The sequence below is a fragment of the Schistocerca cancellata genome, chromosome 3, assembly GCF_023864275.1.
Source record: "Schistocerca cancellata isolate TAMUIC-IGC-003103 chromosome 3, iqSchCanc2.1, whole genome shotgun sequence".
NCBI classification, from domain to species: Eukaryota; Metazoa; Arthropoda; class Insecta; order Orthoptera; family Acrididae; genus Schistocerca; species Schistocerca cancellata.
Genome location: NC_064628.1, coordinates 14,193,701 through 14,210,868, shown reverse-complemented (window position 1 = coordinate 14,210,868; position 17,168 = coordinate 14,193,701). Strand labels below are relative to the sequence as shown.

General features: G+C 43.2%; 1 protein-coding gene across 1 annotated transcript in view; it reads left to right on the top strand.

The window, feature by feature from the left end:
- Positions 1–17,168, top strand: part of LOC126176796 (neprilysin-4-like) — a 796,156-nt gene that overhangs the window by 534,536 nt on the left and 244,452 nt on the right. Inside the window, exon 4 of the mRNA XM_049923974.1 lies at positions 13,285–13,368. Within this exon, the coding sequence (XP_049779931.1) occupies positions 13,285–13,368 (84 nt within the window). The remainder of the gene's footprint in view (positions 1–13,284; positions 13,369–17,168) is intronic.

The following is a 17,168-nucleotide window of genomic DNA, read 5'->3' as shown; positions in this document are numbered from 1 at the left end:
AAATATTTACGTGTTTTTAATTATTGAATTAGGAATGGCGCAATAGGCAGTACAGTTGAAGAGGAATGGACATCTCTAAAAAGGGCCATCACAGAAGTTGGGAGGGAAAACATAGGTACAAAGAAGGTAGCTGCGAAGAAACCATGGGTAACAGAAGAAATACTTCAGGTGATTGATGAAAGGAGGAAGTACAAACATGTTCCGGGAAAATCAGGAATACAGAAATACAAGTCGCTGAGGAATGAAATGAATAGGAAGTGCAGGGAAGCTAAGACGAAATGGCTGCAGCAAAAATGTGAAGACATCGAAAAAGATATGATTGTCGGAAGGACAGACTCAACACACGGGAAAGTCAAAACAACCTTTGGTGACATTAAAAGCAACGGTGGTAACATTAAGAGTGCAGCGGGAATTCCACTGTTAAATGCAGAGGAGAGAGCAGATAGGTGGAAAGAATACATTGAAAGCCTCTATGAGGGTGAAGATTTGTCTGATGTGATTTAGAAGAGATAGGGGATCCAGTATTAGAATCGGAATTTATAAGAGCTTTGGAGGACTTACGGTCAAATAAGGCAGAAGGGATAGATAACATTCCATCAGAATTTCTATAACTATTGGGGGAAGTGGCAACAAAACGACTGTTCACGTTGGTGTGTAAAATATATGAGTCTGGCGATATACCATCTGACTTTCGGAAAAGCATCATCCACACAATTCCGAAGACGGCAAGAGCTGACAAGTGCGAGAATTATCGCACAATCAGCTTAACAGCTCATGCATCGAAGCTGCTTACAAGAATAATATACAGAAGAATGGAAAAGAAAATTGAGAATGCGCTAGGTGACGATCAGTTTGGCTTTAGGAAAAGTAAAGGGACGAGAGAGGCAATTATGACGTTACGGCTAATAATGGAAGCAAGGCTAAAGAAAAATCAAGACACTTTCAAAGGATTTGTCGACCTGGAAAAAGCGTCCGACAACATAAAATGGTTCAAGCTGTTCGAGATTCTGAAAAAAGTAGGGGTAAGCTATAGGGAGAGACGGGTCATATACAATATGTACAACAACCAAGAGGGAATAATAAGAGTGGACGATCAAGAACGAAGTGTTCGTATTAAGAAGGGTGTAAGACAAGGCTGTAGCCTTTCGCCCCTACTCTTCAATCTGTACATCGAGGAAGCAATGATGGAAATAAAAGAAAGGTTCAGGAGTGGAATTAAAATACAAGGTGAAAGGATATCAATGACACGATTCGCTGATGACATTGCTATCCTGAGTGAAAGTGAAGAAGAATTAAATGATCTGCTGAACGGAATGAACAGTCTAATGAGTACACAGTATGGTTTGAGAGTAAATCGGAGAAAGACGAAGGTAATGAGAAGTAGTAGAAATGAGAACAGCGAGAAACTTAACATCAGGATTGATGGTCACGAAGTCAATGAAGTTAAGGAATTCTGCTACCATCATCATCATCATCATCATCATCATCATCATTTAAGACTGATTATGCCTTTCAGCATTCAGTCTGGAGCATAGCCCCCCTTATACAGTTCCTCCATGATCCCCTATTCAGTGCTAACATTGGTGCCTCTTCTGATGTTAAACCTATTACTTCAAAATCATTCTTAACTGAATCCAGGTATTTTCTCCTCGGTCTGCCCCGACTCCTCCCACCCTCTACTGCTGAATCCATGAGTCTCTTGGGTAACCTTGCTTCTCCCATGCGTGTAACATGACCCCACCATCTAAGCCTGTTCGCCCTGACTGCTACATCTACAGAGTTCATTCCCAGTTTTTCTTTGATTTCCTCATTGTGGACACCCTCCTGCCATTGTTCCCATCTACTAGTACCTGCAATCATCCTAGCTACTTTCATATCCGTAACCTCAACCTTGTTGATAAGGTAACCTGAATCCACCCAGCTTTCGCTCCCATACAACAAAGTTGCTCGAAAGATTGAACGGTGCACAGATAACTTAGTCTTGGTACTGACTTCCTTCTTGCAGAAGAGAGTACATCGTAGCTGAGCGCTCACTGCATTAGCTTTGCTACACCTCGCTTCCAGTTCTTTCACTATGTTGCCATCCTGTGAGAATATGCATCCTAAGTACTTGAAACCGTCCACCGGTTCTAACTTTGTTCCTCCTATTTGGCACTCAATCCGTTTATATTTCTTTCCCACTGACATTACTTTCGTTTTGGAGATGCTAATCTTCATACCATAGTCCTTACATTTCTGATTTAGCTCTGAAATATTACTTTGCAAACTTTCAATCGAATCTGCCATCACAACTAAGTCATCCGCATATGCAAGACTGCTTATTTTGTGTTTACATATGTTAATCTCACACAGCCAGTCTATTGTTTTCAACATATGATCCATAAATAATATGAACAACAGTGGAGACAGGTTGCAGCCTTGTCTTACCCCTGAAACTACTCTGAACCATGAACTCAATTTACCGTCAACTGTAACTGCTGCCTGACTATCCATGTAAAGACCTTTAATTGCTTGCAAAAGTTTGCCTCCTATCCCATAATCTTGTAGAACAGACAATAACTTCCTCCTAGGAACCCGGTCATATGCCTTTTCTAGATCTATAAAGCATAGATACAATTCCCTGTTCCACTCATAATACTTCTCCATTATTTGCCGTAAGCTAAAGATCTGGTCCTGACAACCTCTAAGAGGCCTAAACCCACACTGATTTTCATCCAATACTCGCACTTTCCTTTCAACAATACCTGAGAAGATTTTACCCACAACGCTGATTAAAGAGATACCTCTGTAGTTGTTACAATCTTTTCTGTTTCCATGTTTAAAGATTGGTGTGATTACTGCTTTTGTTCAGTCTGATGGAACCTGTCCCGACTCCCAGGCCATTTCAATTATCCTGCGTAGCCATTTAAGACCTGACATTCCACTGTATTTGATGAGTTCCGACTTAATTTCATCCACCCCAGCCGCTTTATTGCACTGCAATCTATTGACCATTTTTTCCACTTCCTCAAATGTGATCCTATTTCCATCATCATTCCTATCCCATTCTACCTCGAAATCTGAAACATTACTGATCGCATTTTCACCTACATTGAGCAACTCTTCAAAATATTCCCTCCATCTGCCCAAGGCATCCACAGGATTCACCAGCAGTTTTCCTGACCTGTCCAAAATACTTGTCATTTCCTTCTTATCTCTCTTTCGAAGACTGCTGGTTTCCAGCAGCTTGACCCATAGTCTCCAACCTGTTTCCAAAGTCTTGCCACGATTTCTTCTTCGATGCTGCAATTATCTGTTTGGCTTTGTTTCTTTCTTCAACATAACTTTCTCTGTCTACCTGGGTTCTGGTATGTAGCCATTTTTGATACGCCTTCTTTTTCCTTTTACAGGCTGCCTTGACTGTATCATTCCACCAAGCTGTTTGCTTCATCCTACTTTTACACACTACTGTTTCAAGACATTCTTTAGCCACTTCTAGTACTGTGTCCCTGTACCTTGTCCATTCCTTTTCCAATGACTGTAATTGACTACATTCAACTAACTGGTACCTTTCCGAGATCGCTGTTATGTACCTGTGCCTGATTTCCTTATCCTGAAGTTTCTCCACTCTTATCCTCCTACATATGGACCTGACCTCCTGCACTTTCGGGCTCACAATCCCAATTTCACTGCAGATTAAATAATGATCAGTGCTACCTAGGCAGTAAAATAACCAATGACGGACGGAGCAAGGAGGACATCAGAAGAAGACTCGCTATGGCAAAAAAGGCATTCCTGGCCAAGAGAAGTCTACTAATATCAAATAGCGGCCTTAATTTGAGGAAGAAATCTCTGAGGATGTACGTCTGGAGTACAGCACTGTATGGTAGTGAAACATGGACTGTGGGAAAACCGGAACAGAAGAGAATCGAAGCATTTGAGATGTGGTGCTACAGACGAATGTTGAAAATTAGGTGGACTGATAACGTAAGGAATGAGGAGGTTCTACGCAGAATCGGAGAGGAAAGGAATATGTGGAAAACACTGATAAGGAGAAGGGACAGGATGATAGGACATCTCCTAAGACATGAGGGAATGACTTCCATGATACTAGAGGGAGCTGTAAAGGGCAAAAACTGTAGAGGAAGGCAGAGATTGGAATACGTCAAGCAAATAATTGTGGACGTAGGTTGCAAGTGCTACTGTGAGATGAAGAGGTTAGCACAGGAAAGGAATTCGTGGCGGGCCGCATCAAACCAGTCCAAAAAAAAAAAAAATTGAAAAGTGTGGCTTTGTATTGAAGATGTTAAAAACTGCCTTTTTTTTCTAAACCCAAATATCGTTGGTAGTGTATATATATGACTAACTACGCACATGTTCAGAGAAAACAGAACACCTTGAACGATTAGAGATAGGACGTTCATATTCAGAGAGCATGTACGATAGTATGTTCTGCAAAAATGATTAGCATTTCAGTGACCCCGCTTGAGAATGTGTCCTGTTGTCCAGTAGGCAAAGGGTCCGCCATGTGCGCTGGTAAATTGTTCCATGCGTGATGCCATCGACGCCTAAAAGGCGCGAATGGCTTCCTGTGGTATAGCCATCCATGCTACATTCACCTGATTCCAAAGTGCATCTGTGATGGTTGGCAGTGGTTCACTAGGACGGTTCAAATGGCTCTAAGCACTATGGAACTTAACATCTGTGGTCATCAGTCCCCTAGACTTAGAACTACTTAAACCTAACTAACCTAAGGACATCACACACATCCATGCCCGAGAAAGGATTCGAACCTGCGACCGGAACAGCAGCGTGGTTCCGGACTGAAGCACCTGGAACCGCTCGGCCACAGCGGCCGGCCACTGGGACGGAATATAAGAGAACAGTACATAAGTGATGTAGTTGCAGAACAAATTTTTCGCTCTGCAGCGGAATGTGTGCTGATGTAAAACATCCTGACAGATTACAATTTTGTGCCAGACGGACACACACTCGGTACCTTCGGCATTCGCGGGCACGTGCTCTGACAAATAAGCCGGACCGAGACATGAACTCGGGACCTTTGCCTTCGCGCGGGCAAGCCCTCTTTCAACTGAGCTACCCGAGCACGACTCAGTAACCGTTTGGAAGACAGTTGACGATGTTCCGGTGTAAGTACAGCAGTGAGGGCACGTCGTGATTCGTGCTTGGGTAGCTCAGTTGGTAGAGCAGATTCCCGTGGCAGACAGAGGTCCCGAGGTCAAACGTGGATCTGACACACTGTCTTAATCTGCCAGTAGGTTTCATGTCATACCTCGTTCTGCAGCCTTGTTACTATATGCAGTACAGAGAAGTCCCATATCAACTGTTCCTAACCCTCATTAGCATGCCGGCCGCTGTGGCCGAGCGGTTCTAGCTGCTTCAGTCCGGAACCGTGCCGCTGCTACGGTCGCAGGTTCGAATCCTGCCTGGGGCATGGATGTTTGTGCTGTTCTTAGGTTAGTTAGGTTTAAGTAGTTCTAAGTCTAGGGGACTGATGACCTCAGATGCTAAGTCCCATAGTGCTCAGAGCCATTTGAAGCATTTGAACCTCATTAACTTCCCTGTCTGATGTAATATCTATCAATAATAACAGAGTCAAAATTAAAATAATGCTCAATAAACTTCACTGTTACAGCGAAATGCTTCAAGATTAATTAGGTTTTAATATAACCCATTATGGAATCGAGGTAGCAGTTGTCGTTATACTGGTTATGACTGTTAACATTCAACCGCGATTCTTATACCTATATTTTAACAACACGTTTCAAGAGACAATGCTCTCATCATCAGGTTGTAAAGTCTATGTCACGAAATTAAACGGACTCAAAGGCAAAATACCATCACAAATAGTTGGGAAGTCCGTAGAGTAAAACAGAATTAAAAGTATATTGGACTGTGGGTCCTCGTCTTACATTGAAGTTGTTGACACAAGTCGATGGCCGTCCCATAGCTACCAAATATGCTGTCGCACTGTGCCGGCTCGGGAGCTGTTGTGGACTGACGTGCCTAGGGGTTGTGGCGTGGCTACAGCCGTGTGCTGGACGGTAACGCTATGCTGTTGGGCGCCTGATTTCCTTATTGCACTGGTCTGCCATCGTTAGCCTCTCGCAGCTCCGTCGGTGACATGCTACAAGTTTAAAGTCGCATACCTACCCTAAAATAATTCTAAAAACCCGCTAAAAAATCTCATTTCTTTAAAATTATCTTGTGCATTTAGAATATTGCTTTGTTTCTTTTCATGGATAGCTATCTCGAATTCCTCTAGTAAATCAAGTTTCCTCCCTTTCTTTTCTACATGCGATATTTCTACGTTGTCTTCTATGCTATTAAGGGGATGGCCTGTTTCATATATATGGTTCGCAACAGCTGATTTGTCATAATTTCCTAACCTGAACGCATCTTTATACCGGATCGCGAATGATCTTCCTGTCTGCCCTATATATTTTGCATCACAAGTTCTGCACTGAATCTTATAAACTCCCGATCTTTCAAACTTATTTCTCTTCTCGTCAATATCGTGCTTCACCTATCATGGTCATACTACCACATACCGAATAGTTATTTTTATACACGGAAGTCTTTTTCAGAAATTAAAGATACGCCAGTCACTGACACTTCCCGTTTGGTTTCGTTGGATGTTAAGAACTTATACTCCAGTGTTCCCTTTAACGAAACTATAGAAATCATTAAGAGAAATTTCCTTAAATACGGCAAAATTTCAACGCAAGAGACAATTGAATTTATTGAACTCCTACAGCTCATTAAAAGTTTTAAATATTTTACGTTTAATAACAAATTTTATATTCAGGACGATGGGTTAGCCATGGAGTCCAGTATTTCAGGAACTATGGCGGAAGATAAAGTTTTAAATTCTGACGATAACATTATGGGTAAAATTGTTTATTACAAACGTTATGTTGACGACACTCTGTTACTTGTCGATGGTTCCCGTGAGGACATTGAGGAAATAGTAAAAAAGTTCAACGACGCACATAATAAAATAGAATTTACCGTGGAGTATGAAACTGACAATTGTTTACAGTTCCTGGACCTGAATACAAAAAATCCGGGCAACAAACATGTTTTGTCCGTTTATAGAAAACAAAATACGACTGATGCCGTGATCCCGAATGATTCATGCCATCCGCAGGCTTATAAAGAAGCTGCTTTCGTAGTCTCGTGCATAGGGCAGTCAATATACCTATGAGCGAAAAAGATAGGGAGACTGAAATTAATACCGTTAAGAGGATAGCGATGAATAACGGTTGCAGAATAGATATGGTTAAAAAACTGTTACGGAAAAGTAATAAGCGCAAAAAGAAAGAACCCGATGGAGAGAAAGTGAAAATTATCACGATGCCATACTACGGAACAGTCTCACAAAAGATAGCAAATATTTTAAGCCATACGATGTCAAAATAGCTTTTCAGACTAATTAACCTAGTGAGGTATAGCCTTAAGCACGATACTGGCGAGAAGAGAAATAAGTTTGAAAGATCGGGAGTTTATAAGATTCAGTGCAGAACTTGTGATGCAAAATATATAGGGCAGACAGGAAGATCATTCGCGATCCGGTATAAAGATGCGTTCAGGTTAGGAAATTATGACAAATCAGCTGTTGCGAACCATATATATGAAACAGACCATCCCCTTAATAGCATAGAAGACAACGTAGAAATATCGCATGTAGAAAAGAAAGGGAGGAAACTTGATTTACTAGAGGAATTCGAGATAGCTATCCATGAAAAGAAACAAAGCAATATTCTAAATGCACAAGATAATTTTAAAGAAATGAGATTTTTTAGCGGGTTTTTAGAATTATTTTAGGGTAGGTATGCGACTTTAAACTCGTAGCATGTCACCGACGGAGCTGCGAGAGGCTAACGATGGCAGACCAGTGCAATAAGGAAATCAGGCGTCCAACAGCATAGCGTTACCGTCAAGCACACGGCTGTAACCACGCCACAGCACCTAGGCACGTCAGTCCACAACAGCTGCCGAGCCGGCACAGTGCGACAGCATATTTGGTAGCTATGGGACGGCCATCGACTTGTGTCAACAACTTCAATGTAAGACGAGGACCGGCAGTCCAATATACTTGTAATTCTGTTTTACTCTATGGACTTCCCAACTATTTGTGACGGTATTTTGCCTTTTAGTCCGTTTAATTTCATGACATAGACTTTACAACCTGATGATGAGAGCATTGTCTCTTGAAACGCGTTGTTAAAATGTATGTATAAGAATCGCGGTTTAATTAGGTTTTATGTACAACTACAAATGAGATGGTACAGTGTCGCGAATGGGTCGCTGATGTGAGTAGAAATGTATAAGATGAACTTGTAGGAAAGCAACCTAGCGTCAGCCAGGGCGCTGCGAAGCAGGAGAGGTTGCGTTTTTGTGGCAAGGGACGCTGGAGTACGAGACCAGCTACGACAGAATGTTCCGGAAGGACAACAGGACACGGGAGGCGCGAGTGATCGGGGGGGACTACATCGGACGAGGCTATATAAGCTGGGCCGTTGGTGCTGCTGGGGGATTCCTTCGACAGTTGCCTCAGACGCTGGACCGAGTTACTCTGCCCTTCGGGACTTAGTTTCTCGTGGAACTTAGCTGCACAGGGTACATGCAGGATTGCTCAACTTACATTCAATGTGTTGGTGCCTCTTAGGATTCGACAGTGCTCTTATCCTACCTCGTGTTCCGTCTCAGTTATTTCATCAAAAGTATACGTCCTTTATGCCGCCGAATTCCCTTATCTGCAAAGAATTTCCAGTTTGTTTTTCAGCACCAGGACGTCGAGTTGGACGAGCTACCTCATGATTGGATTTAGCGTCTAGCTCCCATCCTGATCCGCTCGCACGAAAGTACAGACGCGACAAAAGGAATTTATTTTCTTTCTTCCACGTTTTGGTTAACACTTCTCAGCGTCAATCGTTTCAATAAGCATGTCCGTCCCCTAATAACATCAGATTACATCTGTCTCTTTCTAAAACACATTTTCAACAAAATGGCCAAAAATTCACTAATCTGTACAAAGATACTGTCTGATGTTCATATTGACGGTTACAGATAAAAACAACTTAATGTGTACTTTAAGAGTTTTATTTGGTTAGTATAGTACACATTATTTAAATTGTTAATGATTGTGTAGTTAGTAATAACAATAGTAACATAATTAATGTTAATGTTCCTGTTTTTCAAAAATACGAAATATATTTGATAATTCTGGAACTACAATGTCTGAAAGAAAAACAGTTTTTTTCACTAGTACACAAACAAGCAACATCCTAACAATTATTAACGCAAATAAAAGTGAATAATTATAAAGAGTTCTGAAATTTTCCCGGCGTATTTCTTCTTCTAATAATTTCCGGGTATGCAGCCGGATCCCGTCGACATTCTGCCACGATATTTCGGCCCAGAGACGTCCGGCCATCATCAGGTGAGTACACAACTACTGAAGAGCCCAGGTGCAGTCGCGGTATTTATGCCGAATCTCGCGCATATGAAATGTACTGGCATCCTACAGCGCATGCGTCAGGTGTTGACATGCGCAGCATAGCCGAGTTGTACGTGCTGCCCTCGGTGGTGGAAATAAAGGTTCATCTAGTCATTGACTATCGAATGACACTGTCGATTCCGCTGTGATTGTATAATTACTGAAGAAAAATAAAATCAAGGTTATCTTTCGTCCACCAGCAAAGAACCGGGCCCTGGTTGGATCCGTTAAAGACGATTTACAACTGAAGAAGGCAGGCGTCTACAAAATTCCCTGTGAATGTGGCGCTGCATATATTGGCCAGACGACAAGAACTGTCCATGAACGATGTATAGAACATGAAAGATACACCCGTCTGCGGCAACCGTCAAAATCGGCAGTAGCAGAGCACTGTATTTCCTTGGGACATTCAATGGAATACAATGTAACAAAAATTTTATCCCCGGTTTCCGGTTTTTGGGATTCCGTAATCAAGGAATCAGTGGAAATACGTCTTGCCAATAATCTTATAAATCGTGACAACGGCTTTCAGCTGGATAAAAATTGGAATCCTGTTATTAAAATTATACAATCACAGCGGAATCGACAGTGTCATTCGATACTCAATGACTAGATGAACCTTTATTTCCACCACCGAGGGCAGCACGTACAACTCGGCTATGCTGCGCATGTCAACACCTGACGCATGCGCTGTAGGATGCCAGTACATTTCACATGCGCGAGATTCGGCATAAATACCGCGACTGCACCTGGGCTCTTCAGTAGTTGTGTACTCACCTGATGATGGCCGGACGTCTCTGGGCCGAAATATCGTGGCAGAATGTCGACGGGATCCGGCTGCATACCCGGAAATTATTAGAAGAAGAAATACGCCGGGAAAATTTCAGAAGTCACATCAAATACCTTTACGGGGAGGAGATGGTTCAGGATATCCACGTATTGGATAAATTACGTGAGAAAAGAGCCAGGTTGCTGTGTTCACTAAATTTTTTACTGAAATGTAGAGACAATAACTTGATTCCAACTTTCGCCAGAGTTGTTCATTTTATCAATAGTGTGGCTGCCAACAATATAAAACGCAAGGCGAGTCTGGCTTTAGTAAGAGAACGAATCCGTTTTACGCGACGTGAGTTAGACGCTGTCGCCAGGAATTTATATTATTTACATCTGAAGATTTCAGCAAGATGTTCTTCCCTTAGTTGGGACTGGATTGACGGCGTATCCTGGGCCAAGGCAGACTGGGCTCACAGGGACAGTACGAACAGACAAAGTGCGAAGTTTAGCCAACTCGTAACACGAAAACCGCAAGAAGCTATCTCTGGACGATCCGTGGTGAACCTCACGGAGAAATCTTTTGACGATGCGACGATGTCAGTGCTTGCGAAAGGTTTAAACTTCGCTCCTACACCTGCCTCACTGCCTTTAACGGATTTCATCAGTTCCATTGAGGAAGCCATTAGACGTCTCCCTGTGGATTCTGCAGACGAAATTCGACGTGAATCTTGCCGAACGTTGTTGAAATGTGCGCCACAACGGAGTAACATCTCGCCGGCTGAAAGAGCTGCTCTCCGCAGCCTGAGAGAAGATACTAGCACAGTCGTACTGCCTGCGGATAAGGGTAACGCCACAGTTCTTCTGACAAGAGAAGCCTACAACGAGAAGATATATTGTCAGCTAAATGATTCTACGTACCGTAGAATTGAAAAGGACCCAACAAGCCGAATATCAAGGAAAACTACTACCCTTTTGAACGACTGTTCTCTACCTGAAGAAGTTATCAAGAGATTGGGACCACACAATGCAGTACCACCAAGACTCTACGGTCTTCCGAAGATACACAAGGATGGTGCCCCACTACGATTAATAGTGAGTAATATTGGTGCTGCGACCTATTCTACAGCAAAATATCTGGCCTCGTTACTAAAGCCGTATGTGGGTAAGTGTTGCCACCATATACGTAATTCCGAGGATTTTGTCAGTCGCTTGAAGGAAGTTAAGCTTAGCAGCTCGGATTTATTAGTCAGCTTTGATGTGGTCTCACTTTTTACCAAAGTGCCTTTAATGGAATCATTACATCTTATTGGTAACTTATTCAGTGCAGAAATGACGGCCTTGTTTGAACATATACTCTCCTCAACGTACTTTTTATTCAATGACGAATTCTTTGAACAAACAGACGGCGTCGCCATGGGGAGCCCTTTGTCGCCTGTGGTAGCTAATCTCTTTATGGAGGACTTTGAGGAGAAAGCACTTGAGTCTGCTGTTTTAAAGCCTACGGTCTTCTGGCGGTACGTAGATGATACTTTTGCTGTATGGCCTCATGGCAGACAGGAACTGGAGAAATTCCTTCATCACTTAAACTCATTACATGAGAACATCAAATTTACGATGGAGATTGAAAAAGAGGGCACTTTACCATTTCTAGACGTGCTAGTACGCCGTAAAAATGATGGGTCATTAGGACATTCTGTGTACAGGAAAGCGACTCACACAGATCTGTATCTCCAGGCGTCAAGCTGCCATCACCCAGCACAAACAGCCGGTGTTCTCAGTACCTTAATACATCGAGCGCATATAATATCGGATGATGAAAACCTCCACGCAGAATTAGAACACTTGGAGAAGGTTTTCAAAGAAAATGGCTACACTTCTCGCCAAATAAGGAAGGCCATGCGCAACTATCATAACAAGAAGCAACGCACTGAGGACGCAGATGATGACTTTAAATCAACTGCGTTCCTTCCATACGCCGGGAATGTGTCGTCGAAAATAGGCCGATTACTGAAGAAAAATAAAATCAAGGTTATCTTTCGTCCACCAGCAAAGAACCGGGCCCTGGTTGGATCCGTTAAAGACGATTTACAACTGAAGAAGGCAGGCGTCTACAAAATTCCCTGTGAATGTGGCGCTGCATATATTGGCCAGACGACAAGAACTGTCCATGAACGATGTATAGAACATGAAAGATACACCCGTCTGCGGCAACCGTCAAAATCGGCAGTAGCAGAGCACTGTGTTTCCTTGGGACATTCAATGGAATACAATGTAACAAAAATTTTATCCCCGGTTTCCGGTTTTTGGGATTCCGTAATCAAGGAATCAGTGGAAATACGTCTTGCCAATAATCTTATAAATCGTGACAACGGCTTTCAGCTGGATAAAAATTGGAATCCTGTTATTAAAATTATACAATCACAGCGGAATCGACAGTGTCATTCGATACTCAATGACTAGATGAACCTTTATTTCCACCACCGAGGGCAGCACGTACAACTCGGCTATGCTGCGCATGTCAACACCTGACGCATGCGCTGTAGGATGCCAGTACATTTCATATGCGCGAGATTCGGCATAAATACCGCGACTGCACCTGGGCTCTTCAGTAGTTGTGTACTCACCTGATGATGGCCGGACGTCTCTGGGCCGAAATATCGTGGCAGAATGTCGACGGGATCCGGCTGCATACCCGGAAATTATTAGAAGAATTATAAAGAGAATTTAATGTATTTAGCGTGTTGTAAATTAGAAAGTGAAAGTTTATCACCGAGCAGTTCCATTGAACCTAGAAATAAGCTGATGGTTTCTGGTTGTGTAATAACGTGTGTAAGTGAATCCTTCTGTCTCTCTCTCTCTCTCTCTCTCTCTGTGTGTGTGTGTGTGTGTGACTACGTCAAGACGCCACATAGCTACGGTGCTGTAATCAATGAACGGCACTACACCGCGATTCTCCTGTACGTGCTCACGATAAGTCCTAAGGGTTGTTCTTTTTTTCTCTGCCACAGATTCCAAGTCGGGCGAGAAGATGGCGCTGATGCTGCGGCGCCCCGAGGCCCGCACCTGCGTCTCCGAGGCGTGCGCCAAGTCCGGTGAGTGCCGCGGCGCGGCGCCACCGTCGCCTGCCTGGCAGCTCGTCACTTCCGGCGGGGATTCCCCGGGCGCACGCACGGCAGTCCAAGCCTCGCGCAGAGTTCAAACTTCGTCCGTCTGGTCTGTGTGTGTGTGTGTGTGTGTGTGTGTGTGTGTGTGTGTAGAGGGGGGGAAGCGGGGGAGTCAGAAACTAGTTCTCTTCCTCCATGTTCTGAGACCCAGACACCTCAGCGGTTATGTTCCTCAACGTTCTCCTGGCTGTGCATAAAATCAGATTGCCAGCACCGCTATAAAATGTCAGTCCGCATGTCTAACGTGCTCACTGCTTCAAGTGTGGTGAATGTTGCACTATTCGCAAACTTTCTGGAATGTTTGGCCAAGGCAATGCACTGAATAAATCGACTGAGATGAGACTGGCTGCTAAATCTGAGAAGACCGGTTCGGTTGTGGACGTTAAGCGTTCGGAGCATGAGGAACAAAGATGGAAAAGCCCGACTCGAAATCATATTTAGCCGGACATATTGTCCCAAATGCCAGACTACCTATTTTAAATAGAAATAGTCAGTTGGTCGTTTGCTAATAACCAGTCACTGTCTGTCCCTTGCGAGATCAACATTAAATGTGCCTGAACTAAAACAAATCATTAGACAGCCTTATATTTTTGCAATTATATCAGAAACTAAGTGCTTAGTCTTCTCAATTGCTCGGTATTCTAAGATAATCTCACGTCACAATAAACTAAAATTTCTTCAGCAAACAAAATAAACAATTATCCATTCTTCTGAAAAGGAAAGCGAAAAGATATTCAATATATCTCGTCATTTCATTGAGACTCATAAAGAAACAACAATAATATGTGGTTAATCATTAATATTATTCATCTGAATCCACTTTATCAAGGACCTAATTTTCCTAGGAAATCATTTCCTTTCTCCACTAAGCGCTTATGAAAGAGAACTCTCTTTTCACGCTGGCATTATGGCTTCGAATTTCAAGGTTAAAATTCTTCATCATACTGTTATATGAAATGAGCTGCCCACGTTTCAAATACCAAAAGCTTTCTGAAACCAAGCCTCTTTTTTTGCATAAACTTTATGAAATTTTGCCACTAATCAAAGGATCAACTGTCATCCAACTTTATGTTTCGTCTTGACAAAATATTTAGGAGCACATTCAAGAACTCTATCAATCAATGAAAATCTGAATAAGTGCTTACATAGGGACCAACACGTTATTGAGTTGCTCGATTTTTGAAGCTGTTTCTCTTGAATCAATCATCCAATTCTTCTCAAATTGTAATCATTTGTTTGTCTGCACACGGACTTAACATTTATCGAGTTCCGTCTCATTTCGATGATTCCTTCGGGGTGTGTCTCTTTTTTTTTCCTTTTGTCTTAGAGTGTACAATTGTAAGTTTTGTTCACGTTTCCTCAAAAATTTTTCCACCTAATTTTAATGTGTCTCTGATAATCACCTTAAAATTCCGAGACGCTGCATCCTTTCGCCTTACTAGTAACTCACTGGCATACACCCCAACCCCAACTATGGGACGTGTATTATACATGGTCTACACCGTGTTTGCGAAAGTACCAGGGAAAATTACTGCATCGAAAAGGACTTCAACGCTGCTCTGAAGAAGATTCTCGTAAAGGCTCCCTATCGTCAAGTTTTGTACCAAGAAATGACAGGGCTTCACCGTCCACAGTTTCCTATCACAATAAGGTTGGCTACTTAGATAAGATGAGCTGTTTTCTTGTGCAAAAACTTTGATAATATCAATCAAAGACTTCATATATTTCATCGGACGCAACACCCATCAAGTAGGGCCAACAAGTAGTCAACAACAAAGACCTATAGTTGCAACTTTTTGGAGTATATGGCTACAAATATTTGCCTGATGTGATTGAGAGTTTGGAAGAAGAAGGCACGGAGAAGGAGGAACAGTGGAAGAGATTGATCAGTGTTAGAGACATCCTTTTTGGATTTGCTAAAGACAAATTCGAAGAACAATCCAGATGTGGAAGCCTTCGCAATTTTGACTCAGCTCGAAGCACTAGCGTCTTGTGTAAAAAACATTGAAATGATTTGTGTAGTCCAGTATAACAGAACTCTGTAAATTTTTGCATCTTTTTATATGTATTTTCACAGCCTTTCCCCCCTTTTCTGAATCTAATTTGTACTTTAAGATCCTTTCATTAATAAATACAGTTTAGCATACACTGTAATAATATGGAAATTATTTAATTTCATCAGTAAATTTGGGTGCTGTTATGGGTCAAAGGTTGAATTCTTTATGGAACATCCTTGTGATGATTTCGTGTGGTCAGTGCCATTTAATTGGGCGCCACTTTTCCGATTTGCGTGACTCTAACCTAAACCAGTTATCTCTCTGCTTCAAGACTGCTTGTGTCGCAGTCATATGTTATTCGACACTTTCTTTGAGTTGTCAAGGCTGTACGTGTGGTTGGTTAGGAAGGAACAGAAGTTTGTGATGTCTGAAGATGGGTGTAATCCCGAAACGGGTAACATGCGCTAATAAAAGAGTGAACTGAACATCTCATGAATTTGATGCTAATACAGTCCTGCAATTACAGAGCAGTTTGACTGAATGACTACTTGATCAAGGGATTGGCATCTCAATCTCTGGTGCTTCATTCTTGAGTTGGGTGCACTCAATTTCCTGATAAGTAGATGCATCTGAGACCTATAACAATCATATACAAAAGGTGGGAAGCGACTAGCAGGGAGCCGAAGTTGCCAGGTCAAAAATAACATCGGTCCCAAAAAGAACCTGACGCGTCCCGAAAGCAGTCAGACGCCGACGCCACACTGCAACACACCGCCGTCTGGCTGGTTGCCTGCTCTGCCCCTGCGATTACACGACGTTCCGGTTCTGTCATTTGCAGCGGGACTTGCAGAGAGCCTTCGCGTGCACCGGACCAAAACACAGAGGGTGTGTAAATTGACAAGAGAGGTCGCTTCTGCCACGAATCTTCTGCTCCTTAGCCAATGTCACGTGCAGCCAACCCGGAGGAAATGTACCTCCACCATACGGATATTTAGCACCACGTCCTCAACGATCATGGCTTCCACCATCCTTCACACCTACAAATCCTTGATCCTGCCCGTCCTTTGTTATGCCAGCATTGCTTGGATTTCTGCCCCTAGCAGGTTCTATACCACCCTCCAAATTCTCGAGCGCCATGCACTCTGCATCGCCTTCTGTATGCGCCTTCCGTCCCCTACACACATCCTCTATGACCTCAACCCCTTCCCCCACCCTCTCCTTGAACACATCCGCACCCTGTATATTGTCCGCCGACTCGATTCTCCCCCAACGCCTGATGTCCCCCTTCCTCTCCACCCCCAACCCGTTGCCGCGCCTTTACCGTTGTGTCCACACCCTCTACCTTTTTTCCCAATGCGACATCAAGCACCTACCCCTCAAGGATGATCAACTTTGCCCTGACGTCTAACTCTCCTACCAACTCTAACCCCACCTCCTCAGGGCTCCCTCTCCTCCCCCTCCCTTCCCCCTCCTACACCCCCTCCCTCTCCCGTGCTCTCGTTCAGTGTCTCTGCACTCCCTCCTGCCTTGTCTCCCCTCTTCATCTCCCACCCCACCTGCTTCTAGATACACCCCCTGACCCCCCTATTCCTTACATCCCGCCCTCTCCCACGCTGCACCTTGCTCTCCCCTCTTTTTCCATCCTCTCAGGCCTCTCCCTTGCAGCTTTTATTCTTTGTCATGTGTGCTTCATCTCTTAAAGCAGTTTTAAGGTGTATTTGTTCTGGAGCG